The sequence below is a fragment of the Anguilla anguilla genome, chromosome 12 (assembly GCF_013347855.1).
Source record: "Anguilla anguilla isolate fAngAng1 chromosome 12, fAngAng1.pri, whole genome shotgun sequence".
Lineage (NCBI taxonomy): Eukaryota > Metazoa > Chordata > Actinopteri > Anguilliformes > Anguillidae > Anguilla > Anguilla anguilla.
Genome location: NC_049212.1, coordinates 31075412 through 31087921, shown reverse-complemented (window position 1 = coordinate 31087921; position 12510 = coordinate 31075412). Strand labels below are relative to the sequence as shown.

The 12510-nt window shown below is 38.6% G+C and overlaps 1 protein-coding gene across 1 annotated transcript; it reads left to right on the top strand.

Annotated features, from left to right (window-relative positions):
- The first annotated feature begins 2190 nt into the window (after window positions 1–2190).
- On the top strand, window positions 2191–11077 carry LOC118210416 (T-cell surface glycoprotein CD3 epsilon chain-like). Its single transcript, XM_035386591.1, has 5 exons — window positions 2191–2573; window positions 5618–5815; window positions 6145–6285; window positions 8286–8341; window positions 9399–11077. The coding sequence occupies exons 1-5, from the start codon at window positions 2519–2521 to the stop codon at window positions 9462–9464; spliced, it is 516 nt and encodes a 171-aa protein (XP_035242482.1). The 5' UTR covers window positions 2191–2518; the 3' UTR covers window positions 9465–11077.
- Window positions 11078–12510: the final 1433 nt, after the last annotated feature.

Sequence of the window (12510 nt, the reverse complement as noted above, 5' to 3'; positions counted from 1 at the left end):
TATATATATATATATATATAATTTTAATAAGTGTGCTCAACAACCTTAAGCAAAAGGGTCCCCCAGAGCCGAGTTTGAACCGCTGAGGTAGAGGACGCTGTTTACGTAGGCATCACAGTGAAATTCTCGCACAAAAAAATTGATAACGGAATGACCAGCAGTAGCCATTCGCTTGTTTACTCTACAGCGCAAAAGCAATAGTAATTAATTAAAGTAGTCTCAATCTGAAATATAGAGTAAGTCCTTAAAGTCATCTAAAAATACTAAAGTATAAAAATTAAAAAGCAGTGCAATCGGTTTCCTTTGGCGTTTGGTTTATTTTTTAAATGGCAAGACAAGTAACTTTTTCTGATAGCCTATCTCGTGAAGTTTGGAATATTTCCGCTGAGCAATGCACGTGCATACTGTTTTTTTTTTTTTGGTTTTGTTTTCACACTGTAGGGCTAGTCTAGCTTTGCTAAAAAATACATTACAACAGGTTGAAGCTTTATAATGAAAAAACACTTTGTGTTTATGTTTTTACGCCAACTGCTAGCATCCCACAATACTTTCTCTTTGATATAACTTTTTTATTCAATCATTCATTTTCTTACTTATTTACATGCATACAAATGTATTCATGCATAATCTTCGTACGCACATACGTACCTTTTTAGTTTCGCCACAGGGGGGCGACTTTACCATTATTTTAAATATGTCCCTGCGACAATTATCCAAGAGCAAACAAATAGGATGTCATTGTATGTAGCTTACTTCCCAAAACCTTTACTGTTTCACTGTAAGCAAGAGGCGAGGTTAGAATCATTACATTTAACTTTTGTCTTGACTGTGATCTTGTCCTTGTCCTCCTGCAGGTCACAACATGAATGAAATGTCATTGCAGGTTGTTACCTGACAGGAAAGTTAACTTCTAATTAATGCCAGTATGAAATGATAAATGGGTACATTTAGACTCATGTGCACACATACACATCACTTACCATAACACAGGAAAGGTTCATGTACTATTTCTGCAGACACTTAAACAGGTTGATTTTGATTACATTTGTTAAGCTCTCAACTGCGTTGTCCAGTCTGCTAATTGCATTGCGTACCATTTGCAGTAGCAGCCAAGCATCAAGGTGCAATAGCCGTACTCCTTCAGGGAACGAAATTGAACCACGCATTTCTAATACTACTCAAATGTGTGTGCTGTATCCCATCAAATGACCAAGGCAAACCCTGCTGGTTTGATATCCAGAATTCGCAAGGGGGCACAGGTGAACCTGAAATGACTAAAGAATTTGTGTGCTTGTTTTTGCTTTTTTTTTTTTTTTCTCAGGCAGTTTCAGTTTGGCCTGGTTTCCAGATTCATAGACCTCAGTGATGACAGAACAGCTCAGAAGGAGTTATGATGGGCTTCCCAGCATCTCCTAAGACCTACATCTCCTAAGACATCTCCTATCTCCCAGGTCAGAGTCTCATATATGTTTCCCATACCATCAACTTAGGAACAGAATGAGAGGTCCATCAGAACCTAGCTTTCTTTAAAAACTGTTTGTCTCACAACACTCAAGCGTCACATTTACACTTACACTTCAGAATTCCCATCCTGCACCCTTGTTTTTTTGTGCTGTATTGCTAAGCCCATCTAAAGGGGGGGTTTGGTGCAGGTCACCCCCCTCCCCAAATCACCACTGGAAATGTGCAGTTTGCATATCACTGTAGCACTGTCAGGGCCAGGGTCAACACCACAAATGCTGTCTATAACCATGGTGACCTAGTTTAATGAAAGTTTTCCTGTTTTAGATCCATAAAATTAAGTGTTTGTTTTAATTAACATATTACTGTACAACAATACATTTGGACCTCTTTAATGTAATTCACTGAGCCACAGATTTCGTCCGTAGTACCGTAGATTTGTCGTCATTTGCCGTAGTGAAGGCCGCGAAGGACACACAGAACACAGGTGAACATAGATGCAAAGAGGGTCTCGGTCAGTTTAAATGTTTGGAGGCTGAGCCACTGTACGCCTGCACCTCATGCCCTTCTGTTGCGTGAGCTGATTCAAGATGGAGGCTCTTCTTCCCTGTGGCGGCGGTCCGACAAATTACGACGAGTGTGATTGTGAGCTGTTGCAAGAGCTGCCTCTGAAGGGCGCCAACCGCCCTGGGCTTCTGACAGAGTCGCTTGACTCACTCAGTGCAGAACGACGGCGGAGCCATCGAAACCTCCGATCGCTGAGCGAAGGCGTCCCCACATCTGATATTACTTCCTGCTCCCAGAGTGAGTGAGAAAGAGAGAGAGAGAGAGAGAGAGAGAGAGAGAGAGAGAGGTACAGACAGACAGACAGAACGAGAATACCAAGTGAAAACTTTTAAGAGTATATTGCCGCATATTTCTCTTTGAGGTCAGCTTCTAGTCATCTGCTCTTTTTGGGTCTTCTGGTCTGGGCTTCTGGTCATCCCGCCGAACAGTTTGCTCCGTTATTCCGCTTCGTTCAGGAGGTAAAGGGGCATCGCTGCATGGTCTAGGAGAAATGATCAAGGCTGCCTTTGTGTTTGTCCTCGCCTTGGCGGTGGTGGAGTGTTCAGGTAAAGAAAGAACATTTTTGCATGGTTTCTATTATATACGCCTGTTATTACAATTATGTGATTCACTCTTACAAGCTGCATTTTATTTTTGATTTTTAGGCCTTTGTAGTTCTATTCTTTTTCAGTGTAGTGGATTGTTAGCATGGTGTTTCCGACATGCAACATGACTGTGGGCAGATATTGCAACAACAAAAAAAAAAGACATTTTACAAGACGTGTTATCATGATCTATAATGTTTTGGATACCATTTAACAAAAGTATTTAAATAAGCTCACAGAACTCTGGAAATTAAAGTCACTATGAGAAATCATAGAGCTATTATAATAGATTGTGCATGAGAATTGGACTGACCTTAAAGGCAACAGTCCAGTTTTTAAAATCATTGAAGACAATAATATTGGATGTTCTTGACAACCCGGTTCAAGTCAAAGTTCAGCAGTGGAATTTTCATTGGTATCAGTTATTGCGATCAGATTAGACCAAAACTGAGCTTTTCGGCCACACGCACCAGAAAACCCCTCGAAGACCATTTTACAGTACTGACAGTGAAGTACTGTGGTGGACCTTTAATGTTATGGGGCTGTTTTGCAGCCATTGGTCCTGCAGCTCTTGTCCTGGTCAATGTAATCATGAGCTGCTGAAAGGCATTTTGGGCAAACACCTGGTATCTCCCACCAGGAAACAAACTTGGCTGGCAAATAGATCTTTCAGCAAGACAATGATCCCAAGCACACCTTAAAATCAAGTAAGAATCGGTTAATTGACCACAGAGTTACTGTATTGCAATGGTCACCTCAGTCTCCAGACATGAACCAAATTCCAAATATGTCGCTTTCATTGAAGAGGGAAGTACACCACTGCAAATGGAAGAATCTGAAGGACCTTGAAAGATTCTGTAAGGATGAATGGTCAAAGATCCCCAAATATATTCACCAATCTCACTATAGAAGATGACAGTAGGGTTATCCTTGCAAATGGAATGCAAGTACTGGAAATGGTGTCTGGATTATTGTGATACATATATTTTTTTCAAAGAAAATGTATTACTTATATCTTTTTCTCTGAGCTATCATAGTAGTATAAAATAATATAATTTTCCCATGTGTTGACCATACAATACACATATCTTTGCCTACCTTTATTAAGGATGTGAAGAATTGTACATACACTGTATGTAGTGCATTGTATGTGTAAAGTTGAGGGCAAAAGTTTACATACACCTAGGCTAAAGACATTCTAGCTCAATTTTTCACAACTCCACACATTTCATGTTAACATACATTTCCTGCATTAAGTCAGTTAGGTTATCTACATTATTTCCAAGAGGTCATTTCAAAATAATAGTTAAGAGACTATTTATTTATTTATTTATTTCAGCTTTTATGTACTATATCAGATTTTCAGTGGGTCAAAAGTTTGTTAGTACTTTGTTAGTATTTGGTGGCATTGCCTTTAAATTGCTCAACTTGAATCAAACGCTTGAAGTAGCCTTCCACAAGCTTCTCAAAATATTTTGCCGGAATTTTTGCCCATTCCTCCTGACAGAACTGGTGTAACAGTCAGGGTTGTGGGCCTCCTTGCTCAGACATGCTTTTTCAGTTCAGTCCACAAATTCCCTATGTGATTCAGGTCAGGGCTTTGTGATGGCCACTCCAGTACTTTCACTTTGTTGTCTTTAAGCCTTTTTGTTACAACTTTGGAGGTATGCTTAGGATCATTGTCTTGCTGGAAGATCCAGTTGCGACCAAGTTTTAACTTTATGGCTGATGTCTTGAGGTGTTGCTTCAGTATTTCTAGATAATCCTCCTTCCTGATGCCATCTATTTTCTGAAGTCCACCAGTCCCTTTTCCAGCAAAACACCCCCACAACATGATGCTGCCACCCCCATGCTTCATAGTTGGGATGGTGTTCTTCAGATTAAAAGCCTCACCCTTTTTCCTCCATACATAGCGCTCATCATTATGGCCAAAAAGTTTAATTTTTGTTTCATTTGACCAGAGAACACTTCTTCAAAAGGCTACATCTTTGCCCTGGTGATCACCTGCAACTTCATTCTGGCTTTTTTTATGCAGGTCTTGGAGTAGGGGCTTATTCCTTGCGTGACAGCCTTTCAGGCCATGGCGATATAGAATCCTCTTCATGGTGGACGTAGATACTTTGATACTTGATGCCTCCAACTCCTTCACCAGTTCCTCGGCTGTTGTCTTGGGGTTCAGTTGAACCTTTCGGACCAACATTTTTTCAGCCCTGGGAGTTAATTTGTGCCTCCTTCCTGAATGATGCAGTGTCTGTGTGGTCCCATTATATTTATTTTTGCATACAAATGTTTGTATAGATGCTCTTGGTACCTTCCATTGTTTGGAAATTGCTCCTGAGGAGGATCCAGACTTGTGGAGGTTCACAATTTTTTTTCTGAGGTCTTGGCTAAGTTGCTTGGACTTTCCCATGGTATCAAGGGCAAAAAGACAGTGGCTCTATAGGTAGGCCCTTAAATAAAACCACAGGTGCCAATTAACTCCCAATTAACTCCTAATTATGACAATTGGCTAATTAGAAGCTTCTGAAAAGTCATTAAATCTTCCAGGAATCTTCCAGACTGTTTAAAGAGACAGTCAACTTGGTAAACTTTTGACTTTTACTGGAATTCTGATATAGTTAATTAAAGCTGAAATAAATCTGTTTCTAATTGATTGTTTTAAAATTACCTCTGATGTGAACAAAGTAGATGCCCTAATTGCCTTGCCAACAGAAATGTATAGTAACATAAAATGTGCAGAGTTGTGAAAAATTGAGTTTGAATATCTTTAGCCTAGGTGTATGTAAACCTTTGGCCTCAACTGTATGTAAGTATGGGGACTACGGAGTTTATGAACAAATTATGCATGACAGGGGCTTTGGTTACCGTTCATAATAAAAAATGGTTCATCATATATATATATATATATTTATATATGATTATAAGAGATTGACCCACTTTTTAAAAAATGATGATATATTTAACAGCCATCTTGTTTAACATGCCATTAACTAATTCTTTCCCAGGTGATAAAGGAAGTGTGGAATTCTCAGGAATGGATTTCATTATGACGTGTCCAAATTCAGACGGTGGCACACCTTGGTCAAGTGACTATAACCCCGAAGGAAACAAAGTGACACTGAGTTATAAGGAGGGTGGTAAGAAGAAGCATTCCTGCACCATTGACAGTGATAAGACATACAATTTTTATGTACAAGGAAGGGGTAAGTTTTCTGAAACCTAATAATCAATCTGCTCTTGCTTACTAGGACTTTGGCTAATGGTTTATTGTATACTGCGGTCATTCCTATTGTTCCATACACCATTTCACTTTCAAAAAGTTCTACCTCTGCCTTACCTGCATTGACCGCTCTCCTACTGTTCCCTGTCTCTTTCTTTCTCTCTTTTCTTTTCTCTCTCTCTCTCTCTCTCTCTCTCTTTCTCTCTCTCTGTCCCTCATCTTCCTCATCTCCCACTTCTCTACTCCCCTCTTACCATGCTCTCTCTCTCTCTCTCTCTCTCTCTCTCTCTCTCTCTCTCATGCCTGGTGCAGTGTGTAAGAATTGCTATGAGCTGGATGGGGGGCTACTGATTGGCATCATTTTCGTGGATCTGCTGGTCACCGGAGGCGTCATCATCGTCATCTACAACTGCGCGCAGAGAAAATCCTCATCTGCGCGCTCCCCTGCTCCAGGTCAGGCTTCTCATGCAAATTCAGTACTCAACCTCAGGCTGTCACAGGACACACCAAATGAGCGCGTGATAACAAAAATTCCTCCACTTCCAATTCCCACACGAGGAGACGGCCCTAAAAGTGTGTTAAAGGGGGTGATATTATTAAAATATTTGTAAATATTTTAATTTTAGTGCATATCTTCGATTGGCCCAGGCAGGTTTTGTGTGCAACAAATGACGTTTTAGATATTTACAATAGAGTTTGTGGTGACCTGCTGGGTTTACAGTGGCTGGTGTGGAGGCATTCATGAGTTTGTGGTTCAAAGCAAAGAACTTACACTTTAAGTGACATTTTGCCTCCAGAGGGTTCATATGCGTATGTTACCTGATTATGTTTAAAAAATAACATTCAAGTCTTATTTACGCTTGGAATTTCCCATAGCACCTGCAACCTGAGGCTGCTGCACTCAATGAAAGACGTACTGTCATAAAACGTTCAATTTGTGTTTTTCATTTGTGAATAAATGCCATAAAATGTCCATATGTACATCCACTTGAAACATAACATCACTATACAAGGTGCTTTGCAGTTACTAACAACATAACATAATGACGAGAACAGGCCATTCAGCCCAACAATGCTCACCATGTATACTAGAAGTGTATTATCTTGCTTTAAACTACAAACTCCCAAATGTCCCAATGGAAGCCATGATAAAGTTTGCAAGTCATTAGAAACCTTTTCATCTACCATTTCCTTCAACGCACTTCAAATCGGACAAAATCGATCAAAAACATACACTAAACAATCGAGTAATATCAAACCATCCTTTTTTGAACTATTTTGAACAATCCCTTTGAGGCCCATGATTATAATGATTATGAGGGGTCTCCCTGGCTTTCCCGTTGTGTGTGCTACCCCATTAGAGGGCTTTACCAGTTGCTTTATCCACAAGCCTACAACTAGTCATTTATTAAATGAGGTGATTTTTATTGTCTGGAAACCAAAAGGTCTCTATCCTGCTCCTCTATTGGATGCCGGTGTTACATACCAAAGACCTGATTTATTAAGTTCTTTAGCAGGTGCAAAACCTTTTAGGAAAACTAATAATGCAACCAGTGATTGGTGCAAAACAAATACTGTGACCAATCATTGGTCATGTTATTGGTTTTGCATGTGCTACATGGGATTTGTAAGTGTAAAAGGTCTTGGTAAATCAGGCCCTAAATGTTGCAGGGTACAGTAGGTGCCCTGTCTCTATTGTCTGTGATGGACAGCTGCCTATTTATGTGCATGACAAAAAGGAGGAATCTGACATCTTTCTTAGCCTATCAATGCAGGAAAAAAAATGTGTACATTGTAATGAGCCGGTCACACTTTATTAGAATTTAAAATGAAATAATGAAAGGTTTGAATTTGTTGTGTTCCTTTTCTTCCTCTGCAAAAGCGTGCAAGGGTCTGTATATTAATGATTGTTCAACTTACGAGAGGTTAACTCACGCATTTTTTAGACTGATCTTTTTTGAGTAAGCATGTGCGAGTAGAATTTCTCTTGCCATCTTCTGTCTCTCTCATTATAATGTCTGTGTAATTTTTGGCGTAATTTTTAATATTTGACATTTCTGAACAATGGTTTGTAATTTTTAATGGTTTGTAATTTCATATATAAAATGAAATGCACATCAATGCACATCAATGTATTTCAGGCACTTTCAATTTGGTCACCTGTTTATAAAATCAATGATTCAAAAAAGGAAAAAAGCATTTAAAACTAGGTCTGAGGGTACTATCTGGCAGGTGTGTCTAACTTCTCCTCCGCCTGTTTTAAAAGACCACATGCTTGTGAACTGAACATCACAGATTTTATTCCAAATATATTTATTTTTGAATTAATTTATTTTAAATTTGTGGTGATGAAGTTATGATTTAGTATGTGTTTTTTTTTCTTTTTTTTTTGTAAATCCATGAGCATCTTACTGTAATGGAAATGTGTGGGTTTTGCATGTTTGTCTTTGTAGCATCTGGACGTCCCGTGCGTGCAAATGCTCCTTCGGTGCCCGACCGGGACTATGAGGTACCTCTTTCCTTTCATTTGTCATTCACTCCATCCTCAGCCCCTTCTGCTTCATGCGCTGGGGCCCGTCAAGCAGGACTCCATCGAGCTCCTCCGCTGTTTGCGTTCATCTGCGATGGAAGCTAAGCTCTCCGTCAGCCGATGTACCCCAGATCACGCTTTAAAACCAGCTTCAGCATTTGCACATTTGCTGATTAATCTAAATTACACATTAATAACTAACATTGGCTGCTCATGGATGATCCAATATATATGTCTAATCCGCATATAAAAAGTAAAAAGTGTATATAATAATAATAATAATAATAATAATAATAATATTGTTATTAGTATTATTATTATTATTATTATTATTATGATAAATGTTCTAAACAGCTGTATACACTTTATCAGAGCTCGACCTCCCCTGTATCAGTAAATGACTGAGGAAGTTATATAATTAAGAGCAGAAATTGCCATGAAGGCTTTCACAGCACTTCCATAAGCAAATGTACACCGTGTTCGGTCTGATATACGACACAGCAAATTCTAACCAACAGAGTAGGATCTATAGGAAAATACATTGGTATTCTGGTGCAATTGCCAGCATATCAGTAACATCCGTTGCATATTTTTTGTAAATCATAGGTATACAGTAAACAGATGCACGTAAACGAATGAGATTTTCCTCTGATGTTATGAGTAATGTATTTAGTACCTCAGAAGTGTTGCTTTGCCACCAGAGTGGGCAAACGCTTGGTAGACATAATACTATTAAAATCATCTGCAGGTGTTTATTAAAGTTACAGATGTCATGTGTGGGATTTTGAATTTGTGATGCCTGGTTTGAATGATCTTATTGCTTCTTCCAAAAGCTGGTATGTTGAAGAAGTCATATCGCTTCATGTTGTCAATTTTTTGTCTGATAGTCCGTACTGTTCTTAATGACTGTATGTCATGCGATGGTCAGTCTTTCAGTTTGTTGGAGGCAACTGCATCACGACCACATGAATGACCGCCCATATCTGTGCTTTTTGTCCTCCCTCCATCCCTCCATCCCTCCGTCCCTCCATTCCAGCCACTCAATCATGCCACTCGAGATACGGCAACCTACGCTGTCGCCGGGGTGAACAGAACCGGCTAGAGCTGACAGACGAATGTCCCAAGCGGTCCTCCACCGGAAGACTCTGATATCCCACATGTCTTTAGTCTCTCCTGTCAGTCCCCCAGCCCCAAATGCCAACTGCATCTCCTGGTTAGTTGTCCTGGCTGCAGTGGAATTTGTTTTGAGTGCTTTCTTATTTTCAAATACTGTCTCTGTCTATAATTTTGTAGTTAGTAAAAAAAAAAAAAACAGAATTTTTAATGGGGGGGGACTTGAAAATAAAATATTTTTTCAGTTTTTGATAAATTTAGTGGTCTTTATCGTGATATTTAATTAGCAGTAAACTCAAAGTGGTGTGGTTTTGATAAGTCATGGTACAGTACTAGCTGTTCGGTGAAAGGAGAACACTCTGAACGAGAAAATGTCAGATTTCTCAACAAAGTGAATTCATATAAATAATACAATTGACAGCATTTTTCAGCACTGTATTTGGTTTATTGGTGATGTCATTAAAATAGAAAATTTAATTGATTTTTTTTATATGAGCACATTTTATTTGGACAGAAATGTGAAATATATGATTATTTTTGGCATTCTTAGAAAGAAAGGCGGTGTTTATATAGATATTTAAGTTTTAGCATCGCCCTTTAAAATGTTTAGATACTAATAAGACATTAAATTAAGTACAATTTCAATGTGAAAAAGCCATCTGACTATGCTTGTATTTCTCAACAAGATTTCTCTGAGGAAATTTGTCATGAAATAAAAGAGATTCTTGAATCTGAATGGCTTTCCAAGCAGTAAGATTTAAAAGATATTCTTTAGCATAACCCCGTAGCTATTAATCTTAGTATTATTGGATAATGTGAAATGTCAATGGCCAGTTTTGTAAATTCAAATGTGCACTTGTGCATTTACGTTATGTCATAAGAGTATGTATTAAATGATAAAAATAATAACTTTATTCTGATATTTATGATCACTTTATAGTCAACTGTCATGCTGTAGATCACATTTTTGTCACTTTGTTTTTCACAAGTATCAGCCATAGGATTTAACGTTAATTAAATGGCCTTTATTTTACCACCTACGTAGCATCTGAAATTCCTCAGCTTTCTTTAAAAGCATTTCCATAAACCCATGAGAATTTTGCTTGAGTGCATGTTCAAATATATAATGTAATGAATGCAATTTGTGTAAACCTTGCAGAATTACGCTTGCGGGAAATGAATTGGTATTTTGGTGTAATTGCCAGTGTATCAGTTATATATTTTTTTGCAATCATAGTTATAAATAGATGCATGTAAAACACACCGGTGTCATATTTTCCTTTGACTTTATGATTATGATCTTTACCGCCTCATAAATATTGCGCCATTTATGTTTTGTGACTTACAAAAGGGAGGAGTCAGGCGATTGGACAGGCTGTGTGAGTACGTGAGCCAGCGGAAAGGTTTCATAAGAGCGTGCTGCCAGTTTAACCATTCTCTCTGTGAAGACATCACTCGCTGCTCTTAATGGAAACAGTCTGTATCATCAGTTCATTTAGAGAGGCTTCAGTAGAAATGAAAAGCAAAAACATGTTTGTCTGCTTGCTGTACTGTAATTCTTCTGGAAAAAGTATTGCCATTAAAAAAATGTGAGCTCATTAATGACGCTGGAGTTTCCTTGATGAAATTAGTTTGTGCCTTTTTCTCTCAGATCCTCTTGAAGAAGTAAGCCACAGACATTTTCAAGTTGTAAACACAGTTTACAAGATTAATGAAGGTGCTTATCATAATGTCTGTGCTGACACAGGGTGTCCACATTGGCATCACAAACCACAAAAACATTCCTCCAGTGTTATCCACTATGATGTCCCACACCACAAGTACATCTCTGCAGTTTATCCACTGTAATGTTACACAGCACAAAAGCTAGATTATCCATTATAACAGAGCATTTTTAATCAAAAGGCACCTTAAAATGACAACTTTACTGAGGACAGGACAACCTCCACCCCCACACCCCCATTCAAAGGTTTAATGTTTGATCCTTTTATCCAACATCTACTTCAGGCTGAACTAATTCAATGGATATTTAGAAATACATGGAAATACAGGGAAGCATGTAAGAACTGAAATATCAATGAATAATGGTATTATAAGTGACAAGAAAGGATCATAGTATTACCCAGGATATGTAAATCTCTATAGTTTTATCTGAAAGTCTAAATGTGAACTACATTAATTGTTGATATGAACTCATGACTTTTAATAGATAAGATATTGTTTCAGCTTTGTGAAGGAGCCTGGGACTCCTTCATATCTGTGGTGAATATTCTAGAATATTCTACCATATTATTTTACATAACATCACACAAAAAATCCCTCCAGGCTGAAAAATAATGAAATCATACAACACAAAAATGTCCTTCCAGTCCTGTCCACTATGACATCACACTAGTCAAACAAGGCCTGCATTTGATCCACTATCCAGTATTAAAGCAGGTTATGAGAGTTAGTTGGATGCCTATAACAGTTTTTCTCAACAGTGTTAAGACCCTTTAAAAGCAGTTATTCATGGCCCTAACTCACATGAGAACAACTATATGCTTTTTTTGCAAACCAGTAGAAAAATGCCTAAATATCAAAATCTGGTCTAAATATCAGTAAATGACATTTAATGAAACAGATATGAGCCATCCTGCACTGAATATCTTTGTTCATGAACACTCTCTGTAGCCCAGAAGTGTGTAGTGAGATGCAATGTATGCTGTGTGTATTGGCTTGTGTGTGCTCATGCGTATCTGTGCATCTACACAGGAGCATATGGTTACAGGGTGTCTGTTAATTCATGGGGAAGATTCAGTTGTGGTTTCTTGGGAGTTGTGCATGGGTGCCTGTGTATGTGTGTGTGTGTGTGTGTGTGTGTGAATGTGTGAGTGTGTGCGCACACGTTTGTGTGTACGTGTTCATGCATGTGGTGTGTGTCTGTGTGTCTGTGTGTGTGTGTGTGCGCACACATGTTTGTGTGTATGTGTTCATGCATGTGGTGTGCGTCTGTGTGTCTGTGTGTGTGTGTGTGTGTGTGTGTGTGTGTGTGC